A 24,179-nucleotide genomic window follows, 5' to 3' on the forward strand; every position below is an offset into this window, starting at 1 on the left:
AGGACTGCTAGCCATCCTCATCTCCTGGCTGTTCACCAGAAGACGGTGCAATACGACTGCCGGCAGGACTAAAAAGAATGACCTGCTCGAGTCACTCCTATTTCAATCCCTGCGCCCATGTCTCCCCAGGCACTCCTGACTGACCTTACTGAGGCGGCCATGAGCACCTTGGACATGATGACGATGGTTATCAGTCCTATTGCACCGTCCGCTGTCACAAGGCAATGAGCTGCTGCTGTGTAGCAATGCAGTACTGCATCCGCCAGCACCCAGGAGACATACAGTGACAGTGAGCTGAGCAGGCTCCTTGCTTGCCGTGGTATGGTGTCTGCACAGGTAACCCAGGAAAAAGGGTGCGAAACGATTGTCTGCCATTGCTTTCACAGAGGGGGGGCCTGACGACATGTACTCAGAGCCACCCGCAACAATATTTTTGCCCCATTAGGCATTGGGATCTCAACCCAGAATTCCAATGGGCAGCGGAGACTGCGGGAACTGTGGGATAGCTACCCACAGTGCAACGCTCCGGAAGTCGACGCTAGCCTCGGTACTGTGGAAGCACTCCGCCGGGTTAATGCACTTAATGCACTTAGAGCATTTTGTGTGGGGACACACACAATCGATATATAAAAGCGATTTCTAAAAAATCGACTTCTATAAATTCAACCTAATTTCGTAGTGTAGACATACTCTTCAAGAGCTGTCTAGCAGCCTCTTGTTCATATTCCAATTTATTCATGATGATGACAGCACCTCCTTTGTTAGCCTTTTTGATTATGATGTCAGAGTTGTTCCTGAGATGTTGATGGCGTTGTGTTCAGCACAGCTGCGATTATGGGGCAAGTGAAGCTGCTTTTCCACAATTTCAGCCCATGCACGTCGACGGGAGCAATCTATGTAGAAGTCCAGTCTGTTGTTTCGACCTTCAGGAGGAGTCCACGCAGAATCCTTCTTTTTGTAGTGTTGGTAGGAAGGATTCTGTGGGTTAGTATGTGCAAACTAGATACCATTAACTTGGGTTTAAATATAGACTGGGAGTGGCTGGGTCCTTACAGTTATTGAATCTATTTCCCTAAGTTAAGTATCCTCACACCTTCTTGTCAACTGTCTAAATGGGCCATCTTGATTATCACTACAAAAGTCTTTTTCTCCTGCTGATAATAGCTCATCTTAATTAATTAGCCTCTTACAGTTTGTATGGCAACTTCCACCTTCTCTGTATGTATATATATATATCTTCTTACTATATGTTCCATGCTATGCATCTGATGAAGTGGGCTGTAGACCACGAAAGCTTACGCTCTAATAAATTTGTTAGTCTCTAAGGTGCCACAAGTACTCCTGTTCTTCATACAGATAAACAATAGGCAAGTGAGGACCATAATGACAAAACAATAAAAAAATGAGGATTTCACAACCATAACTATTTGTAAGTGATTTCTTGACAGACAGAATGATATCAAACTAAGTTTTCGTTAACCATCTTAAGATCTGTTTCTTTACCTGGTGATAGTGGGGGCCATTAGGACAGGGTCTCGTTCTTAACAGCCTGATATTACATTGTTTTAATGTAATGTGAGGATGTGACTTTCTGCTTCTCAGCTAATGGCTGCTGCTTGGCTGCTCTTTTAATCTGGTTGCAGACAAAGGCCTTAGGCTTTAGGCCTTACAATATGGCTGCAGTCAAAGGCCTTATCCTTACACCACCAACATGTCTTACAATAAACTCCTTCACTTGCTGGCTCCCCAGCTAACCTCTGCTACACAGCCCATTTCTTCTTGGCTTCACTTTCCACCGTTGTACATTATTTCTATTCTGGTAGCTCCTAAAGGCCCCAGTGGGAGCTGCGGAGTCGGTGCTCGGGGGGGGGGGGGCAGTGTGTGGAGACCCCCTGCCCCTCCCCGGGGCCACAGGGATGTGCCAGTTGCTTCCAGGAACAGCGCAGGGCCAGAGCAGGCAGGGAGCCTGCTTTAGCCCCACTGAGTTGCCAGACCATTAGTGGCCTAAAATCTCCTGGTTTGGCTTCAGTAGCCTCCGGGAGATTGAGCATGATTCCGGGAGACTCCCAGTGAAACTAGGGTGACCAGGTGTCCGGTTTTTGACTAGAACACCCAGTCAAAAAGGGACCCTGGCGGCCCTGGTAAGCACCACCAACCGCGCCATTAAAAGTCTGGTCGGTGGAGCTGTGGCACTAAGGCAGACTAGTCCCTACCTGTCCTGGCTGGCACCATGCTGTGCCCAGAAGTGGCCAGGAGGTCTGGGTCCTAGGTGCGGGGGTCACGGGGCTCCATCCACTGCCCCTGCCCCAAGCACCAGCTCTGAACTCCCATTGGCCAGGAACCAGCCAATGGGAGCTGGGGAAGACGGTTTCTGTGGGCAAGAGCAGTGCATGGAGCCTCCTGCCCCCTCTCCCCACCAAGGACCCGGCCCTGGTTGCTGCTTCCAGGGCGCATGCAGCACGGTGCCAGGACAGGCAGGCAGCCTGCCTTAGCCCCCCTCCCGCCGCACCATTGACCGAGAGCTGCTCAAGGTAAGCCCGTGCCCCAACCCCCTGCCCCAACTCTGAGCCCTCCCTCAAATCTGGAGCACACTCCTGCACCCCAAACCCCTCATCCCCAGCCCCATCCCAGATCCCGCCTGAATCCTGTATCCCCTCCTGCATCCCAACCCCCTGCCTCAACCTGCAGCCCCCTCCCGCACTCTGAATCCCTCGGCCCCACCCCACAGCCTGGAGCTCCCTCCTGCACCCCAAACCCCTCATCCCTGGCTCCATCCCAGAGCCCACACCCACAGCCTGTATCCCCTCCTGCACCCCAACCCCTGCCTCAACCCCTCCTGCACTCTGAATCCCTAGGCGCCACCCCCCAGCTGGGAGCCCCCTCTTGCACCCCTCATCTCCAGCCCCACCCCAGAGCCCAGACCCCCTCCCGCATCTCAACTCCCTGCCCCAGCCTGGAGCCCCTCCTGCACCCTGCACCCCGCATTTCTGGCCCCACCCCAGAGCCGGCCCCCGCAGCCGGAGCCCTCGCCCCCTCCCGCACCGCAACCCCCTGCCCACCCAGTGAAAGGGAGGGAGGGGAATGTAATGAGCGGGGGGCAGGGAAGGGGCGGGGCTAGAGTGTTCGGTTTCGTGACACTGGAACGTTGGCAGCCCTACGGAGAAGGCCTGGGGGCACTCTAGCCCCCAGCCCCTCTCTATGATCCTTGTGGGGGAGTTCTAGCCCCTCCACACCCTATCTCTGTGGTCCCTGAGGAGGCGGGGGAGAGAGAGCGTTCTGGCCCCGCCCCTCGCCCTGGTCGGGGGGCGGGAAGGGGGAGGGCGGTGGTGCGCGGCCGCGGGGGCGGCTCCTCTCTCGCCACCGCCCCGCAGAGTCGCTGCTCCGCGCTGAGCCGGCCGGGCTGGGCTCGGGCTGGGAAGATGGCGGCGAGCAGGAGAGTGGGCAAGGTGCGGTGGCCGGGCCGGGTCTCTGGCCCTCGCAGCCCCCCGCGGGCTGATGGCACCGGCCCGGGGGGAGGGCGGGGCGGGGAGTGCGGGGGGGCTGAGGATGATGGCGGGACCGGGCCGGGTGAGTTGGGGGGCTGGGGAGAGGCCGGGTGCGGGGTGGTTGTGGGACACAAGGTAAGGCTGCGGTGGGAGCTTTGCATTACTTTCACTTTTGTTTGGGTGCCCTTGGCTAGCCAGGGGGGTGCTGGACCGACCCCAGGTCTCTGTTGTGGCTCCCGGTCCCATTGCGGCTCCAAAGGCCCCCTGCAATGAGGTTAACCCCTTCCTGTGTCTCTCCCTCCACCCCCCCATCCCGTCACACCTGCCCCTGCCCTTTGCTTGTCATGTGCCTGGAGCCGGATCAAAGGTGAAGCTGTGACCCCTGTGCAAGGGGGTTGGGCGGTTGTCTCCAGCTCTGATCAGCATCTGGCTGCCCAACCCCATGACCAGACGGGAATAAAACCCAGATTGAAAAAAATGACTCGTAATGTATCAAAATCACGCTGGTGGAGGTGGGGTGGCTGGAGTGACCTACAGAAAAAAGTAGGGCTCTGGACCCCCTTAGGGCGAGGTGATGGGGGCTGACACAGAAGTTCACCCTTTGTTTCCTGGCCAACTTCGGACAAATGCACCATGCTGACCCTGGTGGTGCCAGCTTTATAAAGGATCCAGGCTAAATTGCCATGGAGGGGGAGCTGTGGGGGAGGGGAGGGCGGGGTGGTTCAGGTCGAAGTGAGGATGAAGCAGGAGGAAAGGAGGCATTTAATTTTAGGAGGCATGTCTAAAAGTAAGTGTCAGGACCAGGCAGGTGCTTTCACTTTCTATGGCTGCTGCCTCGGAAAGTCCCTGGCTGGTTTCTGGTTTCTTGGAAACCAAAAGCGCAGGGTGAGGATGAATGGGGAGCCTCAGGGGGTGCGGGCTGAGCTGAGGGAGTGGACTCTCTTCTCTGGAGTGATGTTTCTCAGGGGCATGGGGAGGGGAGCCCTAGAGTAGGGTGAGGTGGGGGGACTGGGTAACCCAAGGCTCCCTCCAGTCCCTGGGAGTTGGGATGCCCCACTAGGGGGAGGTGAGCAGCTGGGTTGCTCGCACCAGGAGGCTCTGTTTGTTTGTCTTTGGGAGCAGGAAGTGAGTTTGTCTCCCGCACCCCCCCTCCCCCTTCAATGAGTTTCTGAGAAATGTGCCTGGGCAGAGCTCAGTCCAGCTCTTGGTTGCTGCAGCCCTGGTGTGGGGAGACTATGGGCAAGAGAGGGTGGCTCGCAGCCGTCCCAGTTGTGTGGCCTTGACGGGATGGGTGAACACCGCCCCAGGGTGTTTGCGTTTGCTCAATGCTCCATACTTCCCGGAGCCGGGGAGTGCCATGGCCGACCACTTTTAAGCAGTGGTCCCGTACTAAATCAGTACAGCTGCTGCCGGAGCGTCGCTTTGGCTGCCAGGGTCTCAGCAGTGCTCAGATTTGCCCCGGTTGTCCCTCTGTCCTCACGGGAGAGTGGCCAGGTCACGTTTCAGTGAGTGACGTTGCAACCTGGCACATAGGGTCACAATACCAGTCGGATTTGGCCCAGCTGCCCTTCCATCCAAAGGCGGTGGTTCCCGTTGGCTGTGGTTCCTGGACAATGGGAGCTGCGGAGTCAGTGCTGGGCACGTGGGCAGCACGGGGAGCTTCCCTGATCACCCCTGTGCCTAGGGGCCACAGGGGCATGCTTCCGGTTGTTGCGCAGAGCCAACCGGACTTCTAAGAGCCTGGCAATCCTCTCCCCTGCAGCGGGGCAAGCTCACGGTTCCAGCCCCGCAGGGGCGTGCTGAGGCTCGGGGCTTCTGGCCTGCGGCGTGGAGACTTGCTGCGGGCCGGAAGTTCCCCACCCCTGAGTTACACCCTGAGCATGTGAGCAGGATCCAGCCTGCCAAGCACCTCTGAGAGATAATGGTAGATGCCTGACCGCCCAATATCCCATCTCCAGCTGTGGCCATCCCTGATGCTTCAAAGGAGAGAAAAAAACTCTTCCAGAGTATGTTGAGAGATGGGAAATCCCTTCCTTACTCCTGTGGGTGGCTGTGGCTGAAATCCTGAAGCATGAGCATCGGGAACACAAGACATAAACTGGAACTGAGCCCCAGGGCTGCTGAACCCAGTCCTTGCCATCACAAGCAGCCTTGTCATACAAATGCACTTATAAATTTACCCAGTGGAGGGGGTGACAAGTGGGGACTAGACCAGGTTCCTGGTGTGTATGTGTGTCAGGAACTGGAATTCACCCCTCCCTTCCCCTCAAAAAGATCTGAATTGGTGCCACTGGTGGTTTGATTTGTGCTGCTACATGGGGGCAGATGGGGAAGTGGGAGTCTGAGGCCTTTTGGGGTGGCAATTTTAGGGAGCAGAAGGCTGGGCCAATTGGGGGGCAGTTCTGAGGTGGGGGTGGTGTGTGGTCCCTGATGACTCGGCTCTCTCCCACTGCAGGAGCTGGATGACTTGAAGAGGTCTGGGTCCCGTTGCTTGAAGGACATTGAGGTGGACGACACCAATGTTCTCCTGTGGAAAGGGCTCCTGGTGCCGGTGAGTGTGGGGACTGGGAGATTAGAGGGGTGGGGATTCAGCACAGGCTGCTTGCCCCAGAGGGGTCTGTGCTGTCCAAGGCAGATGGGGCAAGCCCCCAGTTCTTCCCAGGGATCAGTGTTTGCTGGCTCTGTAGCTTTCTGCCCTCTCTCTCCTGCCCTATGACCAGGACAATCCTCCGTACAACAAAGGTGCTTTCCGAATCGAGATCAGCTTCCCAGCCGAGTACCCCTTCAAGCCCCCCAAGGTCACCTTCAAAACTAAAATCTACCACCCCAATGTGGACGAGAAGGGGCAGGTCTGCCTGCCCATCATCAGTGCTGAGAACTGGAAACCCGCCACCAAGACGGATCAAGGTACATGCCCCCCTGCCACATGTACATGCCTCCAGGGAGCTAGTGGGGGTGGTGCCCAGAAGCGCTGGGCCTGTGGAGTCTGGGGGGTTACAACAAGGGTGGCAGTGATGTGGCTGTAGGGGTGAGTGAGGATGACGGGCTGGGGCAGTTTATGTGCCAGGACCAGTGCAGGTGGGTGAGGCTGGTATCCTGTGGGGCAGTTGGTGGTGCCGGCAGCAGGCAGCGTGGGTGGGTGAGGCTGCTACTGTATGGGGTGTCTGGGGGGCCGGGGCCAGTGTGTGGGAGCAGGCACACCCTGCCCCACTCCATGCCATGCTCACCCCCTCCCTGCCCCTCTGTGCAGTGATCCAGGCTCTGATTGCACTGGTGAACGAGCCTGAGCCGGGCCACCCGCTGCGCGCCGACCTGGCCGAGGAGTTCACCCGTGACTACAAGAGGTTCCTGCGCAACGCCGAGGATCACACCCGCAAATTCAGCGAGAAGCGGCCCTGCGAGTGACCCTGCTTCTGCTCTGGCACCCTGCTGCCGACTCCTGGTGGGGAAGACTTGCTGTCCCAGGCAGGGGTGGTGCCTATGCACTTAGTGGGTGAAATCTAGTGGGTGGGTGGGGCCAAAATGGCCTCTCCCACCATTGCATGCTGTCATGGCGATGCACCCCATGGAATTCTGGGGCATGTGCCCCACCTCTGCCCAGACTAAGGGGGGACCCAGCACCTCACGGTAGCACTGTTGTCACTTGTAGGAGCCCTTCAACTGTGAGGGGGCACTGAAGCCCCAGGGGGTTTTGAAGTTGGGTGCGTGGGCTTTCCCCTTTCCTTCATTGATTGACTCCTTTGCTCACCCTGTCTTCACTGGGTGGCCCCCAGGCCTGCCAGGAGTGGCCGGGCCAAAGGCTGCTCCCTGGGCACTGAGCTTTATGCCACGAACCCCACTTCCTTTGTTGATCTTATTTTGGTTTGTCGCCTGGCACTTTAAAACCTCAGCTGCAAAGACTGGAGGGGAGGGTGGGGGGTGGGGAGAGCAGCCCCAAATGCCTTCCCTGCACCCAGCCCATGCAGACAGGGAGAGATGGGGGGGGGGGGGGAATTCCCCCCAGGAGTCCTGCAGCTGGGCAGGTGACTGGGGCTGCGTGGGGGGGGGGGGGGGTGTCAGGCTGGAGGGTGATTCTGGGTTGGAATAGTGTGATGAGAAATGTTTTTTTAAAATAGACCCTTTGTTGGTGGGGGGTTGTGTGTGTGAAATAACTTCCTTTTTCTGGTCAATAAAATGGACCGTGATCCCTCCACTCCCATGTGCAGATCCCCCCCTTGGATGATTTCCCAGGCAGCTGCCTTCCCCGCCCCAACCTGGTGTGGGGCCAATCTCTGGGGACCTTGGACTATCTCTAGACTCTTCCTCTTTCCTGCTGTTCCTGCCGTTCCTGCCCCAGCCACTTCCACCCTCCCCCTTTGAGGTGGGATTGGAGCAGATGCCCTGAGGATGAATCATTCTGATCTCCGCTCCGCACTGGAGGGGAAGGGCTTTGAGTCCTGTCCCAGCTCCCTGGGCCAGCATGTTCCCATGGAGCTGGGTGCTGTTCCTAGTCAGCTCCCCCCAGCCCGTCCCTCCCCAGTTACCATGAGCTGGCTTGAGGTTCAGACCATGGAGTTGCCCAGCTGAGAGCTGCCAATGCCATGTGTGTGATCCTATAGGGCCGCTCCGGACAGCGCACGGGGGGGGTTGCATTCCCAGGGGACATAAAACTGTGGTCTTTGGCTGCTTGTGCCCATTAAAAATCCCAGAGGCGGGTGATCACACCCTACCCCTCTCTCTCCTCCCTTGGTACGGTCCACTCCTCCACTTTGTCCTAAATGCAGGTCACCTCAGCACCCTGACCTGCACCTCCAGAGGCCGGGGCCATCTCTGATGTCCCTTGAGCAGCTGCTGCCGTGTGCCCTGGAGCTGGGAGAAGTGGCTGCTGTTGGTGCTGTCATCAGTCTGGACCATCCACAACCTAGCACTAACAAGACTCTGTCACCAGAGGGCAGCACAGAGCTATGGGGCCTGTAGTTATGGGCTGGAAGGGAGCAGGGGTCTGTGCACAAGCATGAGACTTCCAGGCCCTCTGCTGAGCACCTGCTGTGGGATTTGGCAGAGCTGAGCTAAGGCCCAGAGCAGAAGCCTGCACTTGGACAAGGCCCTTCAGAGCTTGGAAGATCATTGGTACCCAGCTGGGTGTCACACTGGCACCAGCAGGAAGGCAGCCCTGGTTCACTGTCACTTGGAGCCAGGCAGCTCCTGTGGGGGTAGCCCTATGTGTGGGGCGCTTGGTTCTAATGGACCCTGGGAGTGCCAGGAGAACTAGCCCTACTGCGGTCAGCCAAAGACACATTCCAGACACCTGCTGCCAGCTGGGATCCACGAGGGGCACTGGCCCCAGCCCTATGGTGAAATGTGCTCATCTGGCGTTGGCAGGGGGCAGAGGTGACTTCCTGTTGCTGATGGGCATCGCTCCTGACTGGGCTGCAGCCCCAGCCACATCTGTCGCGCCCTGGCCAAGGAATGTGGCCCACGCTGATGGAGCCCTTGACCTTCCCGAGCGAACCACAAGAAACTGCCCGGGTCTGCCTGAGCTTGGAGCAGTTCTGCTTTACTGGATCTGCCAGGGTCTCTCGTGCACGCTTGAGCCGGGGGCTCCTGCAGCACTGGGAAGGGGGCAGGCAGGAGATGGCTGTGGAGGGTTACCAGTGGAAGAGATGCCACATTTGAGGAGAGCTCCAGGACAGACCTGTTGGGAGAGTGGGAGCAGGTATTGTGGGGGTCAAATGCCCGAGGAGAATGCCTGACGGGGGCCTTGTTTCAGGAACTCTGCCTTGGAGGGGTCCCTGCCAGCTACCACACACCCCAGTGAGGTGTTGGTGGCACCTGTTGGAAGCTCACTCTCTCTCCCACCAGCTGGGGCATCCTCAGCCAAGGACTCCAGGGGCTGGGAGAGGGGTCAGGGGCCAGGCCCGGGTATCCTGCCCGTAGCAGGTCTGCCGAGCAGTGGGCTCTACTGCTGATCGTTGCACACAAGGCTGAACCAGGCTGTGGGGGGGCTCTGTTGAAAAGAGGCCACTAGAAAGAATCTGTTGTAACCACCCCATGCCCCTTTCCCTACCTTGGGCAGGGGAGAGAAGATGCCCCTGGAGCTGCCCTGCCCTGCTGGACCCTCTTCTCTCTCCCTCCCCTCCCCTCCCCCCCCCCCCGCCTCATGGAGGGGACCACCCCAGGGACAGTGCTGAGCCCCCTGCACTTCTTATTCAGGAGGTTGGGGGAGGGAGAGGATAGCTCCTCCCCATCATGCTCTGGGGTGGGGGGGGCAAGGCCTTTCTCCAGAGCAGGAAACCCCCTCCCCACCCATGCCCACTTCTGCCCTGCCCCCATGGAGCGTTCAGACATAGGCTCCCAGCTCAGCCAGGGGCTGGGCTAGGCCGACTGGAGCGGGGGTGGAGGTGCCCCATCCTGCATGGGCCTGCAGGAAGAACACACACACCCCATAGTGGTGTCCTGGTGGGGTTGGACTGCTGGGGTGGGCACAGCACCCCATCCCCCCATACCTAGCCTGATTTGCCCCTCTGAGGGGAGGTGATGTCCAGGCACCGGGGAGCCCCTCGCTCCCATGTGGCCAGTGAGAGGGAGGGTAGCACCCCCTGCAGTTCCTCACCCATGCCCCCCTGTGCCAGGCTGAATGTCTGGGCAGCCCCTCCTCACCCATGCCACCGGGCGCTATCTTTGCTTCCCCAGCCGGCTGCTTTCCCCATCCACCTATTTCTTCTTGGTCTTCACCAGCCCCTTGTCCACAAGGCTGCGGTACAACTCCTGGATGTAGGTGTAGACACACTTGGAATCCGGGAAGCTCATGCGCACCATGTCCTCCACCTCCAGCAGTGGGGCGCAGTCAGCATGCTGCCTGTGGGGCAAGAGGCAAGGGGTCAGCACAGCAGTGCTGCCCTCGGCCACTCGGCTCGGCGCCCTTGGTTTGCTCTGTGTGTCCCCTGGGCATGGCTGTCCCACTGACCTCTCTGGCCAAAGACCCCATACCCTGAGCCATGGCCCCTCTGCAAACCAGGCAGTGTTTGATGCCAGTGGGCAAAGGGGAAGTGGCCCAGGATGTGCCTGTTGTGACAGGGGATGGGAAGGGACCACGGAGCTGGTGCCCTAAGGAAGGGCTCAGTGTCCAGTCCAGGCTGGAGGGTGCATCCCTGGAGCTGCTTCCAGCCCCGTCCCAGCAGGGTCGTGCCCTGCCCTGCCCTGATTGCATTTGGCTGGGCCCACACTGTCAGGGTCATTGTGCTCTGGCCTCAGGGAGTTGGTTAGGGGAGAGGGCAGAGCTACGAGGAGCCACAGGGTGGCCAAGCTGCAGAGGGAGTACCGCTAATTAGCTAACAGCCTCAATTATTGGATGCAGTACCCGGCAGGGCCTCCTACACCAGCTGACATAGAGTGGGGTGCTACACCCAACGCCCGCTGCTGGGGAGGGTGGGGCTGGGCAGTGCAGGCTCCTCCCCATCTCTGGTGTCACAGCACCCCTACTGGGCAACTGCAGATTCCTACTCTGCCTCCAAGCCCCATGTCAGATGGGTGGCAGAGGCCCTTCCCTGGGTGGGGCTGGCTACCCTGGCCATGGGGGGGGTGAGGTGTAGGGTGCACTCACTCAGCAGTAGCAAAAGCCAGGGCAAAGTTCTCCCTGCGGTTGGCTGGGTCGAGGGCCGTGTAGTCGAAGGCATCAGGGAAGAACTTGTGGATGAGGGCACAGAAGGCCAAGCCACTACTCCAGCTGGAGGAGAAGTTCTGGATGTCCACATGCTGGCAGCCGGGCAGTAGAGTAGGGACACAGAGAGGGAGAGCCAGTCAGCCCCACTAGCACTGGGTGGGCTTCCCACCTAGTCTCTTTGCGGACACTGCAGGGTCTGGGGGTGCCCGATCCTGTGGTCTGCCCACCCCTCCCATGCACTAGGAAGAGAGGCTGGGGCAGAAAGCTGGCAGCTATGTTCTCTGGCCATCTCCACAGTGGATGGGTGGCAGCGCTGTGTCCAGCGTGGCAGAGGCCTGCCTGGTGCAGCAGGTGGTCCCCTGCTTTTCCTCCTCTCCATGTTGTAGTCAGCACTGGTGACCCAGGGCCTTGGGGCTGAGCTGCTTACCTGGGGATGGTAGAACCCCCCATGCTGTACCCCTTGGGCCAGCCACCTACCCCAATGCTTCCCAGGGGCTATCCTAGCTGCCTTCCCTTGCCATCTTTCCCGCCGGGGCCAGGTCTAGTCACGCCCATGAAGGCACCTACCTCACCCTTGCCAGCCTCTCACCTCATAGCCACGCGTCTTGGCACGACACCACTCCAGCAGCATGTTCTTGATGGCATTGGCACCTCCAGTCTTCTTGATGTTGGGGGCAGGGCCGCTGGCTGCCCTGCAGGGGGGATGGAGGGGCCAGTGTCACAGAGAGAAGGGACAATGCGCATTCTGCTGCAGAGCCCCAGAGCTAGGGCAGTGACTGGCCAGGTCCCCTCCCTCCCGCATCCCTCGGCCGTTCCTCCCTGTCCCACCAGCCCCTGAGCCTGCGTGGGTCAGGAGCTGAAGGGGTTAACCCCCATGGTACCCTTGGTGCCACAAGAGCTGCCCCGAGCACTTTGCCCCTAATGTCCAGTGGCTGTGAGTTCCACAAGTGACTAGGTGCCCCTCCCTACACCCTCTCTTGGCGTGTTTCTCTTTAATGGCACTGGGCACTCTCCATTGGTTGACCGACCAGGGCCTTTCCTCCAAGCTCTGCCCTCTCGTGTGTAGGCCAGCTCATTCGTAGCCCCTGGGGGAGGTTAATATGGGATTGCGCACCCCCCAAATTTCTCCACAAGGGCCTTGCGGGACTGGGCCCTGGGTGCCAGGCGGGGTCGGGTCAGCTCCCTCCGATCCAGCGCCGGTCTCTTTGGCTTCTCCTTGGGGGGCGCAGCTCCTTCAGGTGCAGGGCTCTGCGCACTGTCCTGGTGGGCTGTCCCTCCAGTGCTGCGAAGAGGTGGGAAGTGGATCAGAGAATGGGCCAGGAAGAGAGGGGGTGGTGTGTTGTGGTGGGCGGGGGAGGGGGGAGGCAGGCTCTCCTCATCCTTGGCTGTATGCCTCCACCTCCCTGCCTGGCACTAGGGGGCACTGTGCTGGGGGTAGGAGTCCCTTATCCTGGTATTGGGGACCCCTGTGGGTGTTCTCACCTGGCGCTGCCACCTGGAGTGGCTTCTCGGCCTTGGGAGGTGCCTCCTGAAAGGAATTTACGAAGTTTTGATGTTAAAAACAGTCACCACAAGCTCAACTGGGTATCTGAGATTGGGGGGCTGTGCTGGGGGGGGTGACCCTGTGTGAGTGGGAGGAGGGACTGGGGGCTGTGCGGGGCTATGGTGAGGGGGTGTCCCCTCCCTGTATTCTTCCCCCACCCTCATTCCCCGATTCAATTGGCCTTACCCGGCTGGAGGGCCCCAGTCTCCTTCCCAAAGGCAGCGTCCCCTGTGGGGCTGGCCAGCCCCTCGTCGGGGGAGCTGGGTGCAGGCTCACCCCACGCCTCCTCCTCGCCCCCCATCTCTGGGGACAGCGGCTCCTCTGAGGTGCTCCCACCATGCCCCTGGGAGGGAACAAAGCCCTTTAACAGGCCCCTGCCTCCCAAATCCCAGACCCCTGCTGCTGGCCCCAGCTCCTGTCCTCCCCCGCATGGCCTCCCTGCCCCCCCCCCGGTGAGATTTGAACCCACCTCCCCTGGGGGTTACCACTGGGGCTGAGTCCCGCAGCCCATCCCGAGCCCTGGGCCGCTCCCTGCAATGGCCTGGGCATGCTTGTGCCCCCACAGCATCAGGGAGGGCACATGGGCACCCGCAGCACCTTCTGGGCAAGCTGGCCCTGTGGGGGTGTGTGTGTGGGGGTTTCCCTCCTCCCTCCCATTACCCCATCTGACCCAGGGGGACACTCACCTCTCTGGCCACGGCACTGCTGGCCTCCTCGGCTTCAGTCCCTTGCGTCTCTGGCTCGGCCCCTCCAGTCCCATCCTGCGGCTCAGGCCCAGACCCACCTACTGCCTCCCTTTCCTCTGCCCCAGCCCCCTGCCCTCTGTCTTCCCTCTCCTGTGCTCCAGCCCCAGAATCCTCTGCTCCCCCTGCCTCACTACCCTCCTTAGCATCGCTCCCAGAATCCCCTGCTCCCCCTGTCTCACCGCCCCCCTTAGCATCACTCCCAGAATCCCCTGCTCCCCCTGTCTCACCGCCCCCCTTAGCATCGCTCCCAGAATCCCCTGCTCCCCCAGCCTCACCGCCCTCCTTAGCATCGCTCCCAGCATCCCCCGCTCTCCCAGCCTCACCGCCCTCCTTAGCATCACTCCCAGCATCCCCCGATCCCCTGGCCTCACTGCCCCCCTTAGCATCACTCCCAGAATCCCCTGCTGCCCCGGCCTCTCCATCCCCCTTGGCATCACTCCCAGCATCCCCTGCTCCCCCGGCCTCATTTCCCTCCTTAGCATCTCTCCCAGAATCCCCTGCTCCCCCTGTCTCACCGCCCTCCTTAGCATCGCTCCCAGAATCCCCTGCTCCCCCGGCCTCACCGCCCTCCTTAGCATGTCTCCCAGAATCCCCTGCTCCCCCGGCCTCACCGCCCTCCTTAGCATCGCTCCCAGCATCACCAGCTCTCCCCTTCTCCCCCAGCCCATCCCCACCCCGAGCCACCTCCTTGGCTCCAGTCCCAGCCACCCCTTCAGTCTCCTTAGCCGTGGCCCCGGGGACCTCTGCTGTTGGCTTGGGGCGAGGGGTGCCTTCCTGTGCCTCCATCTCTGGAAGGAGACAAGAGGCATGTGGGTCAGATGGGGGCAGCAGAGACCTGGATAGGGGCTGCGAGAGACCCCCCGACTGGTCTGCCTAGGAACCGGCCTACCAGATCCCCCCCAGCGCTCTGTCTACCCCCACCCCTGAGCCCCATCATTGCCAAGTTTGGGGGGGGGAGAGAGGGCAGGAGGCATCGGCTCACCCTCTGCTGGCCATACCATGGCATTGTGGGGCCTGCAATAGGGAGCTTACATCAGCTCCAATGCAGTTCTTTTTCTCGGGGGTGGGGGGAAGGGAATGCAGCCTGGGGGAGAGACTGAGCGGGGGAGGGAGAATGGGGGGTACACAGACACCCTGGTGTTGGGGAGAGATTGGGGAAACCTGGGAGGAGAGGAAATGGGGGCACACACAGCCCCCAGTGTGGGGGAGCTGCAGGGTGTCCCTGCAATGGAGGGTTGCACCCAGGGACCTTGTGGAAGGGTATGGAGGGGTGCCGGGAGCCCCTGGTTCATGCAATGAACACCAGCGAGGTATGACTATGCAGTAATACTGTAGGACCTACCTAAACCTGAGAGAGCTGGGGAGGCAGCCAAGGAGAGAGCCCTTTTGGGCTGGCTGCGCTGTCAACCCTTTCAAGTGGAATAGGAGGCCACGCTGAATGCTGGCCCTTTAAAGCAAGATGCCCCACCCCCCATCCCCTCCTAAACAATCTCCAGGGGCTGGAACAGGCCTCTGACTCAGGCCCCAAACCTGCAGAGGGGGGAGGGCACCTTGGAGATGGTGCAGGTGACCCCCCTCCTCAGCAGCTAAATATACCCCTGACATTTACCGCTCTGCCAGACCCAGAGAATGGGGGATTTGCCAACCACGGCTCTGCCACCCTCCTCATGGTAAACTGCCTGCAGCCACGGGCTTCCACCCCAGCTCTGCCAGGGCCTCTCTATCCAGCCCCATTGCCCCCTGCTACCCCACCCTGGGCTCCTCCCGTTCTGCCAGTGCCCCCCAATCCCACCCAGATGCTCCCTGCTACCCAGTTCCCCCAGTTCTTCCGGTGCCCCTCTATCCTGACCCACCTCTGTCTGCTACCCAGCCCCAGTTTCCCCCCAGTTCTTCCAGTGCCCCTCAGTCCCACCCCCTTGCCCCCTGCTACTCCAGCCCAGGGCTCCCCCCTGCTCTGCCAGTGCCCCTCAATCCCAACCTGCAGCCCCTGTTATTCCAGACCTGGGCTCCCATGAGCTGCCTTTAATTCAGATGGTCTCTCCCAGTGCCTGAGAGAGGAAAGGGGGTTGGGGTGATTCCAGGGGCTCCCCCAGTGCCTGAGAGAGGAAAGGGATGGGTTGGGGTGATTCTGGGGGATCCTGAGCCGGGGCAATGGGCAGTGGACCCTCTCTGCACCCTGAGTACCATAAGCCAGGGTAGGTGGTGTCTCCAGCCCGACCCAGCTCCCCCTACCAGAGGGGTTCATTCAATGCCCCACTCCCCCCCCTCCCCCGCTCTGGGCCCTCCCTGGCATAGGGGTGCTGGCTAGGGCTGCACCCACCTGCTGGCTGCTCCTTGGGGCAGGCTGGTTCTGGGCTCAGTCCCCGTCTGTCCCGCTCTTTGTGTCACCGCCCTTGGCACAGCCCCTCTCCCAGGGCAGCACAGCCTATTTTTACCAGGAGAGGAACAGATGTTACTCTCATTTATACTCCTCCAAAATGCCAGCTCCTCTGGTCCTCCGGGGGGGGGGGGGTCCACTCTCCCAGGGTCACATTGGTGAGGCCCCCTGGGATGAGCCTGAGGGGCTAAGGAGGGACCTCACCAGGCAGCAAGTGCAGCCACTAACCCTGGCAGGGGACTCTTGTGCTGAGAGGTCTCAAATGGGGAGTGAATCAAAAGGACAAACAGCCACAGGGGATCCCACCCTGACAGCTCCTGGAGCCTCTCCCTCCTCCAACCCAGGGTACTGCCCCTGCTCCAGGGGGCACCAGCCATTCAGCTTCGCACCCCAGGGCTGGAGCTAACAGAGCCATGGGGGAGTGCAAGGGGGACCACAGGGCATCTCCTCCTCTCTGCACTGCTGGGGGCGCTCAAACACTGGGCAGGGTCCCCCTCCTGAGCCTGTGAGATGCAGGCACTTGGCTGCTGGAGCATCAGGGATTTGGGGGTCACTCCCCACTGCACAGCCAGCCAATCAGGAAGGAGACTGCCCCACCTCCCAATCCTCATGAATGTCTCTGTGGAGCATCTAGGCCACTCTATGTAATACAACCTGTCTCAGTCCCCAGCGCAGCTCTGGGGCCTGGCATGCCAACCCAGCCAGCTAGGCAGTCACATGGGCACCATCTATGGGGCAGAAGGAAAAGACAGGGTAGGTCTCACCTAATCCAGGCCCTGGGTGGCTCCCCTGCAGCTGTTCCTTGCCTCCCCTGGCATCTCAGGCTCAACTGTGCTGCTGCCTCCCTTCTAAAGGCAAAAGCTACGTGCTCTAGCGGGTAGAGCCAGGAACTGGGAGTCAGGAGAGCTGGGTTCTGTCCTGATTCTGAGCTTGGGCAAGTCCCTGCCTCGTTTTGTGCCTCAATTTCCCCATGTATAATATGGTGGTGGGGTGTGACAAACTGGGCACACATACTGCCTAGGACGAGCTGCCTGACTCTGTTTAGCAGGAGGCTCAGACCGTCACTGGCTCAGAGGCAGACGCCTCTTTCCATGTAAAATCGGCAGCAGCAGAGACAGGCACTGCCACAGGGACACTGAGCCCAGGGCGTTCGTAAGTGGCGGGCAGGTGGTAAGACTGGCAGCCAGGGTAGGGCACGTTTTTGTGATGTGTTTGGGGAGCGATCGGGCAGGGCCCGCTCCAGCCCCACTGGCTGTGGGGTCAGTCCCAGGTCCCACACTGCGGTGCTGCCACTTCTCCCAAGGGCTTATGGCGGGAGGTGCTGCCTGGGGTCAAATGGAGAGAGTGGTTGGCGGAGCCAGGCTGTGCCTGGGTTCTGGCAACTCTGCTCCTGTCCTGTTCCTGCTCCAGGTACAGGGGACTCTGGGGGCATACTGCAAATAACAGCACAGCCCCACTGTCTGCTGGCCCCCACTGTGATCATCCCCCACCCCTGGAACCTCCATAGCCCTTGTCACCCCACCGCCTGACAGACCCCACCCCGTGTCTCCCACAGCCCTTGTTACCTGACAGGCCCCACTGCGATCACCCCAACCCCACACTCTCCCAGCTGCTCTCATCCCTGCTGTCCCCGAAGCCCTGCGGGATCCCAACCTGAGGCAGGTGACCCAGGGGCCTCTCTCCCTCCCCTGCACCCTCTGGGTCTGAGCCCCTACACCCCCTCCTCCCGCCGTGGTGGGACACGGACCCTCCGACTACTCTAAGGTCATTAGACCTCCTAGCCTGTCTAGCAACAGCTAGAACTCTATGGTAACATGGCTGCGTCCATCATTTCGTTTCCCATCCGGTATATTCTAGCCTAGGTCCTCCCCCAGCTCTGTGCTCTAATTGGGTTCCCCGCCTTCCTCTGGAGTCAGCGCCTCTCCGCTCTAGCTCCAGTCCCTTCTCATCTCTATGGTTTGGAACTGGCCCCCCTAGTCTCCTGCCTATTTCCTCCTGCTCTCTTGCAGGTAACTCTGTGGTAGCTGAGTCCGCCACATACCGGAAGTGGACCGCTCTCTCCCCCAAACCTGACTCAATTGTACCTTGGAGGGGAGAGGGGCCCATTATGCCGGAAGCGCCTGTTGCTCGCGTGTTTCCGGTTGGCGGGGGAAAGTCACGTTACATCCGGGAGAAAGCGGCCGGCCTGGGCCTGACCTCTGACCCCAGGGCTTAGTGATCCCCCGAGGGGCGCGGAGGGTGAGGGGTCCCCGCCCAGGGCCGGGGGCAGCTCTGCGGTGTGGGACGTGCCCTCCCCGCGAGCCGGAGTCCCCCAGTGCGCTGGCTGGGGTCGCTTGGCCCGGCTGGGCGGTGGCGTTCCCCTGGGAGCGTGTCGGGGTGGCCGCACTGGGGGGACTGCCCGGGGGGTGCTGCCGCCCTGGGGTATGGAGGGGACTGCGCAGGGTGGTGCTGGGGGGCTGGGTGCCGCCCTGGGGGGGTGGGGGAAGTGCACTGTGTAGTGGTGGGGGGCCAAGGGTGCCCTGGCAGGGGGTGTTGCGACCCTGGGGCATGGGGGAGCTGCACTAGGGGGCGGGAGTGGCAGCTCTGACAGGCTCTGTGTGTTTCCAGGAGCAAGTCGCTGCCTCCCAGCCCAACGCCGGGGACTTGGTCATTTGGGGCGCAATGGATCCGCTCAGGGCCCAGCAGCTGGCAGCCGAGCTGGAGGTGGAGATGATGGCTGACATGTACAACAGGTAATGACCCCATCGCGGCAGCTCCTTGTCAAGGGCAGGGTTGCATCCCATCCCCCCCCGCCCCCCCGAGTGCAGCTTGCTGGGGTGTCGTAGGTTTGAAAGCCAGCAGGGATCATTGTCTTCATCAGAATTAGAGACAGTCCAAGGAAGAGCCACAAGAATGATTAAAGGATTAGAAAATATGCTGCCAAGTGATAGGTTTCAGAGTAACAGCCGTGTTAGTCTGTATTCGCAAAAAGAAAAGGAGTACTTGTGGCACCTTAGAGACTAACCAATTTATTTGAGCATAAGCTTTCATGAGCTACAGCTCACTTCATCGGATGCATACTGTGGAAACTGCAGAAGACATTATATACACAGAGACCATGAAACAATACCTCCTCCCACCCCACTCTCCTGCTGGTAATAGCCCATCCAAAGTGACCACTCTCCCTACAATGTGTATGATAATCAAGGCGGGCCATTTCCAGCATAAATCCAAGTTTAACCAGACCGTCGGGGGGGAGGAAAAAACAAGGAGAAATAGGCTACCTTGCATAATGACTTAGCCACTCCCAGTCTCTATTTAAGCCTAAATTAATAGTATCCAATTTGCAAATGAATTCCAATTCAGCAGTTTCTCGCTGGAGTCTGGATTTGAAGTTTTTTTGTTTTAAGATAGCGACCTTCATGTCTGTAATTGCATGACCAGAGAGATTGAAGTGTTCAATCTCTTCAGTGTTCAATCACTTTAATCTCTCTGGTCACGCAATTACAGACATGAAGGTCGCTATCTTAAAACAAAAAAACTTCAAATCCAGACTCCAGCGAGAAACTGCTGAACTGGAATTCATTTGCAAATTGTTGAACACTTCAATCTCTCTGGTCATGCAATTACAGACATGAAGGTCACTATCTTAAAACAAAAAAACTTCAAATCCAGACTCCAGCGAGAAACTGCTGAATTGGAATTCATTTGCAAATTGGATACTATTAATTTAGGCTTAAATAGAGACTGGGAGTGGCTAAGTCATTATGCAAGGTAGCCTATTTCTCCTTGTTTTTTCCTCCCCCCCGACGTTCTGGTTAAACTTGGATTTATGCTGGAAATGGCCCGCCTTGATTATCATACACATTGTAAGGAGAGTGGTCAGTTTGGATGAGCTATTACCAGCAGGAGAGTGAGTTTGTATGTGTGTATTTGGGGGGGGTGTGTGAGAGAACCTGGATTTGTGCTGGAAATGGCCCACCTTGATTTTCATACACATTGTAAGGAGAGTGGTCACTTTGGATGAACTATTACCAGCAGGAGAGTGGGGTGGGAGGAGGTATTGTTTCATAGTCTCTGTGTATATAATATCTTCTGCAGTTTCCACAGTATGCATCCGATGAAGTGAGCTGTAGCTCATGAAAGCTTATGCTCAAATAAATTGGTTAGTCTCTAAGGTGCCACAAGTACTCCTTTTCTTTTTGCCTAGTGATAGACTCCAGAAGCTCAGTCTATTTGGCATAACCAAGAGCAGGTTAGGTGATGACTTGATCAGTTGGTAAGTACCTACATGGGAAACAAACATTTAATAATGGGGTGTTCAGCCTAGCAGAGAAAGGTCTAATATGATTCAATGGCTGGAAGTTGAAGCTAGATAAATTTAGACTGGAAATAAGGCATCAGATTCTAATGGTGAGAGTAATTAACCATTGGAACAATTTACCAAGCATCATGGTGTATTCTCCATCAGTGATGAGTTTTAAATCAAGATGGGATGTGGGTCACAATGAAGGGTAACTAGTGGGCTGTGGGTGTGCTGGAGCTGAGGACTGGAACATCAAAGGTCCATGGGTTGGGATTGAGAGGAATTGGCAGAGTCCAGAACTGCAATAGCAGGGGTTGTGGATTGGGATTCAGGGGCACCGGCAGAACTGTGGGCAGGGTGTGAGGGGATCTCAGGGCTGGGATAGTAGGGGGTCTGTGGGGAGGAGGCAGGACTGGGGTCACAGGGGCGCCTGTGGATTCTCATGCTCTCCCCTTCTGTGGCCCAGAATGACCAACGCCTGTCACCGGAAGTGCGTTCCTCCCCACTACAAGGAGGCAGAGCTCTCCAAGGGGGAGTCTGTGTGCCTGGACCGCTGTGTCTCCAAGTACTTGGACATCCACGAGCGCATGGGCAAGAAACTGACAGAGCTTTCCATGCAGGATGAGGAGCTGATGAAGAGGATGCAGCAGGGGGCAGGGCCAGTGTAGGGGCTTCCTCTTGAACATGGACAGCATGCATGATTGGCCCAATGGCCCCAGCATTGTATCCTGGACTCAATCCTGTGTCCCCCCCATCAATAAAACCTCTGCAGTTGTGTATAAGCTAGGTCTTTTCCTGCAAGGACATTTCAAAGAGCAGGGGCTGGGATACACCAATGGGATGTTCCGCTTCCCCCTCCCACACCCTCCTTGCTCCATCCCTGAGTGGATAGGATCCCAGTTCTGCCCTGTCCAGCTGACCCTCCCATTTAGTAGGCCAGTCCGGGGGCGGGGGCTAAGAGCCCTGTTCTGTCCTTTTACCACTTCATGGGAGAAAAGGTTAATGGAGGTCAGTTCCTGCATGGGGAGCAGTTCTGCAGGAGGCCAGGTTGACATCTGGCTGTTTTTTCCTCTGCTAGCACCCCAGTGTAGCTCTAGGGGGCGCTGTGCTGCTGGGGCAGGGGCCCAGGGGTATCTTCCTGGTGTGCTGTAAAGCTCAGCTCCTCTTCTGCTGTGCACACTAAATATCCTTGGTACTGTCACTGGGATCGGTGTGTGAATGGCAGGGTCCTGATCAAGTTTGGATAACCTCCCTTCCCCTGCAGTTAACCTTTCGCTTCCTGTCCCAAAGTCCTAGTAGAGGGATGTCACTCTTCCCCTTTAATCACCGCCCACCCCAGAGGTGGCTGCAGATCCATGCATGCATGTGTGAAGCGTTTGTCTCTTATTTCAGTCAACTCATCCTGGCAAGCACAGTGGACTGATGGTGCATTGTGTGCCCACCAGGGGGCGTGCTGCTCCCTGCAGAGCACATTGCCCTTAATAACCATGTTGGTCTAACAGCTCCCGGCTGTGCTACATGTTTAACAACCCAGGATTTTAATTGGGTTGTTTCCCTGCCTTTGTCTCATTCAGAGTTCTGACTGCAGGTTAATTACATGGCAGCTCTGTTTTGCCAGAGGCTGAATTCTCCCATCCCAGCTACTTAGAGATCAGAATTGGATTAAAAGGCACCAGCTGGGAGTTATTTTTAACTGACTTGAGGTTTTGTTCATCTTGGCTGGGTGGTGGCCTCTCCCGTGGGGAAAATGCTAGAGGAATGGGCTGTAATAATGAGGAGTCATAGATTATAAAGTCAGAAGGGACCGCTGTGCTTATCTAGTCTGATCTCCTGCGTAACACAGACCTGAGGACTTCCTTGAATTAGCTCCTGGTTGAACTAGCAGATCTGTTAGAAAAACATCCCATCTTGACAGAAGAATTGTCAGTGATGGAGAATCTGCTGCAGCCCTTGGTAGATTGTTTCCGGGGTTACCTCGCCGTTCACATTTTGTAATTTGTTTCCAGTCTGAATTTATCTAGCTTCAACTTCCAGTCACTGCATCTTGTTAGATCTTTGGCTGCTAGATTGTGGAAACACCCCTGTGTTCAGGGGGCTTCCCAGACCTTCAGGAAGGGATAGTCCCTGCCCTACTTTGATCACAGTCTGCAGATAGACAGATACACCTGAGGTGGGAGGACAGCCAGACAAACCGAGCATTCATAGTGGTAGCAGAAACAGTCTTGTTTGCACACACCCCGTTTGCCCCTTCAGCTCTCCCCGTAGAGTGAATCCCTGTTTCACTAGAAAAGGTTTGCTGGGATAGATAAACCGGTGGAGCTTTGGCTGAGACCCAGCTTCTCCCAGCAAAAGCGTTCTTTTGCTGGTGTAACATAATCCTAACATCTAACTCGTCTGTACCACTTGCCATCAGTGGATCTCAAGGTACTCTATGACACGGTTGCATCCTCAATCTGTACTGGCAAAAGGATGTTTTCCCCAGTCTGTGTGTGTCTACACCAAGGCTTATCGATGGCAGTAAAATTTTGCCCCACCCCCCTGCTGACATAGCTTTGCCAGTGCAAGCGTTGAGTGTAGACCAGGCTTCAAGTGGTGCAAAGCCCTGATGGGTGGATGCAGTTACAGTGGTGGAAAGATGCTTAGACTGGGATAGGATTCCTGGAGAGCAGTGGTCTCCAAACTTTTGAGGGTCATGTTCCCCTTCCCTCTGTCCGTGCACCCCTGGAGCCACAGCCAGGAGCAGGGGGTGCACGGACAGAGGGGGTGGGGCATGGACGGGATAAGAGGGCTGGAGCTGTGGCTAGGGGCTGAGGCTGGAGTCGGGGCAGCAGCTGGGCCCCAGCCAGGTACAGAGCTGCGCTGGTGATGGGATCAGGCATGCAGCTGGGATGGGGCGGGGCTGGAGCAGAGCTGAGGGCAGGGCTGGGTGGCCCTCCCTCGCTGCCCCCGATGGGGGCTGGCCTAGACCACTGTGCCCCCCCCCCCCAATGTCTAGAGGGCACACCACACAGTTTAGGGACCTCTGCTATAGAGGAAGGGTGCTAAAGTTGTACAGGTGTAAGGCACCTCTCTGTTCTGAGGGTAGTGCTGGTTTAACAATACTGGCAGCCATGTGGCTGTGGTTATTCTATCCCGGGACGTATAGGAGCCAGCCTAGGAGGGCAACAGCTGTGGGGAGGGACAGAGAAGGAGGCACGGCAGGAATGATGCCAACGGCTGGCAGTTTGGGGGCAGGGGAGCAGCGTGAAGCTGGATGGGTGGAGGGGCAGAGTTCCTAGATTCCCAGGCCAGCAGTGTGATCAGCGAGTGTGACCTGGCTAGCCCAGGCCAGAGCGGCCTGCGTGGTGGAGCCCGAGTGGAGCGTTCGGAGAGAGAGAAAGAGAGAGCTCAGAGTGATGGAGAATCTGCCCCGTGCCACAGTGGGCCCCAAGGGTTAATGGCCTAAAATGAGCCCCTTAGTTCCAGCCTCTTTTGCTTTGGCTTCAGGCCATTGGCATTAGACCCAGGAGGGAGGAGGGCGGGGCTTTGAAGCTGCAGTGGTGGGGAGGGGAGCCCAAGGGAAACAAGTCTACTTTGGAGGGTGGGGGGCTGTGTGTGTGTGGAGGGGGTAGGGAACAGGGGACAGAGGGCCAGGCCCCAACAGGAGTGGGCGGCTGTGGGAGCCAGCCCCAGTAATGGGGACAGTCTCTGAGTCTCCCTGGTGCATTGGGGATGCTGTGCCCCAGGGTGACTTCATACAGACCCTGAGAGGGGGAAGGAGAACTAACTGGCTCTAGTGCAGTGGGCTTTGGGGAGGAGCGGTCTCCCAGCATGGCCCCTGGGGTGCTCTCTGAGCCATGAACTGTTGCAGGATCACGCTGATGCCTGCAGGTGAGACTGCCATCTGGGAGCTGAGCACCTTGCCAGCTATTTTATGCCACCCGTGGGCCATTCCCACTTGAACCCAGCCATCAGCTGAGGCTACAGGCCAGGAGTTTTCTGCTCCCAGCGTTCCCCAGCCCCTCCACAAACTCCACCACAGCGTTTAACCCACTGACATCCAGTGGCGGGGAGATCCACAGGCTGTCCTGGGAAGGACAGCTGCCTGTTTCCTAGCAGTTA

General features: G+C 58.3%; 3 protein-coding genes and 1 long non-coding RNA gene across 9 annotated transcripts; 2 read left to right on the forward strand and 2 right to left on the reverse strand.

The window, feature by feature from the left end:
• The first annotated feature begins 3,290 nt into the window (after positions 1-3,290).
• UBE2L6 (ubiquitin conjugating enzyme E2 L6) lies at positions 3,291-7,451 on the forward strand. Its single transcript, XM_077819816.1, has 4 exons — positions 3,291-3,446; positions 5,941-6,036; positions 6,206-6,392; positions 6,736-7,451. The coding sequence occupies exons 1-4, from the start codon at positions 3,420-3,422 to the stop codon at positions 6,888-6,890; spliced, it is 465 nt and encodes a 154-aa protein (XP_077675942.1). The 5' UTR covers positions 3,291-3,419; the 3' UTR covers positions 6,891-7,451.
• Positions 7,452-9,000: 1,549 nt separating this feature from the next.
• Positions 9,001-13,521, reverse strand: SMTNL1 (smoothelin like 1). The gene is made up of 8 exons (XM_077819818.1): positions 13,357-13,521; positions 12,857-13,013; positions 12,610-12,655; positions 12,242-12,409; positions 11,717-11,819; positions 11,068-11,219; positions 10,179-10,323; positions 9,001-9,159 (listed from the first exon to the last, which is right to left on the reverse strand). Exons 2-7 carry the CDS (start codon positions 12,969-12,971, stop codon positions 10,179-10,181), a joined length of 729 nt encoding a protein of 242 aa, XP_077675944.1. The 5' UTR covers positions 12,972-13,013; positions 13,357-13,521; the 3' UTR covers positions 9,001-9,159.
• Positions 13,522-14,061: 540 nt separating this feature from the next.
• Positions 14,062-17,858, reverse strand: LOC144267107 (uncharacterized). Of its 4 annotated transcripts, none has more exons than XR_013346541.1 (4): positions 17,835-17,858; positions 16,448-16,521; positions 15,737-15,841; positions 14,062-14,204 (listed from the first exon to the last, which is right to left on the reverse strand). It is a non-coding gene; the product is annotated as an uncharacterized LOC144267107 (long non-coding RNA). The 4 variants fall into 4 exon arrangements; XR_013346542.1 differs by lacking the exon at positions 17,835-17,858 and adding an exon at positions 17,359-17,663; XR_013346543.1 differs by lacking the exons at positions 16,448-16,521; positions 17,835-17,858 and adding an exon at positions 16,558-17,272 and having other exon boundaries at positions 14,066-14,204.
• Positions 17,859-17,878: 20 nt separating this feature from the next.
• Positions 17,879-20,860, forward strand: TIMM10 (translocase of inner mitochondrial membrane 10). 3 transcript variants are annotated; one of them, XM_077820799.1, is made up of 3 exons: positions 17,879-18,002; positions 18,401-18,525; positions 20,545-20,860. In XM_077820799.1, exons 1-3 carry the CDS (start codon positions 17,901-17,903, stop codon positions 20,744-20,746), a joined length of 429 nt encoding a protein of 142 aa, XP_077676925.1. In that variant the 5' UTR covers positions 17,879-17,900; the 3' UTR covers positions 20,747-20,860. The 3 variants fall into 3 exon arrangements, with proteins under 3 accessions (XP_077676925.1, XP_077676923.1, XP_077676924.1); XM_077820797.1 differs by having other exon boundaries at positions 17,910-18,031; XM_077820798.1 differs by lacking the exon at positions 17,879-18,002 and adding an exon at positions 18,081-18,214.
• Positions 20,861-24,179: the final 3,319 nt, after the last annotated feature.

The sequence above is a fragment of the Eretmochelys imbricata genome, chromosome 6 (assembly GCF_965152235.1).
Source record: "Eretmochelys imbricata isolate rEreImb1 chromosome 6, rEreImb1.hap1, whole genome shotgun sequence".
Classification (NCBI taxonomy): Eukaryota; Metazoa; Chordata; order Testudines; family Cheloniidae; genus Eretmochelys; species Eretmochelys imbricata.

What these genes read in the sequence shown, in the direction of transcription:
- TIMM10 (XM_077820799.1), top strand. Translation starts at nt 17,901, where the DNA reads ATGCCGGAAGCGCCTGTTGCTCGCGTGTTTCCGGTTGGCGGGGGAAAG. An exon ending in GCCTGACCTCTGACCCCAGG is followed by an intron (nt 18,003 to 18,400) that starts GCTTAGTGATCC and finishes GTGTGTTTCCAG; the next exon opens with GAGCAAGTCGCTGCCTCCCA. An exon ending in ATGGCTGACATGTACAACAG is followed by an intron (nt 18,526 to 20,544) that starts GTAATGACCCCA and finishes TCTGTGGCCCAG; the next exon opens with AATGACCAACGCCTGTCACC.
- UBE2L6 (XM_077819816.1), top strand. Translation starts at nt 3,420, where the DNA reads ATGGCGGCGAGCAGGAGAGTGGGCAAG. An exon ending in CGAGCAGGAGAGTGGGCAAG is followed by an intron (nt 3,447 to 5,940) that starts GTGCGGTGGCCG and finishes CTCCCACTGCAG; the next exon opens with GAGCTGGATGACTTGAAGAG. An exon ending in GGAAAGGGCTCCTGGTGCCG is followed by an intron (nt 6,037 to 6,205) that starts GTGAGTGTGGGG and finishes CCCTATGACCAG; the next exon opens with GACAATCCTCCGTACAACAA.
- SMTNL1 (XM_077819818.1), bottom strand. Translation starts at nt 12,971, where the DNA reads ATGGGGGGCGAGGAGGAGGCGTGGGGTGAGCCTGCACCCAGCTCCCCC. An exon ending in GACTGGGGCCCTCCAGCCGG is followed by an intron (nt 12,656 to 12,856) that starts GTAAGGCCAATT and finishes AATTCCTTTCAG; the next exon opens with GAGGCACCTCCCAAGGCCGA. An exon ending in ACTCCAGGTGGCAGCGCCAG is followed by an intron (nt 12,410 to 12,609) that starts GTGAGAACACCC and finishes ACCTCTTCGCAG; the next exon opens with CACTGGAGGGACAGCCCACC.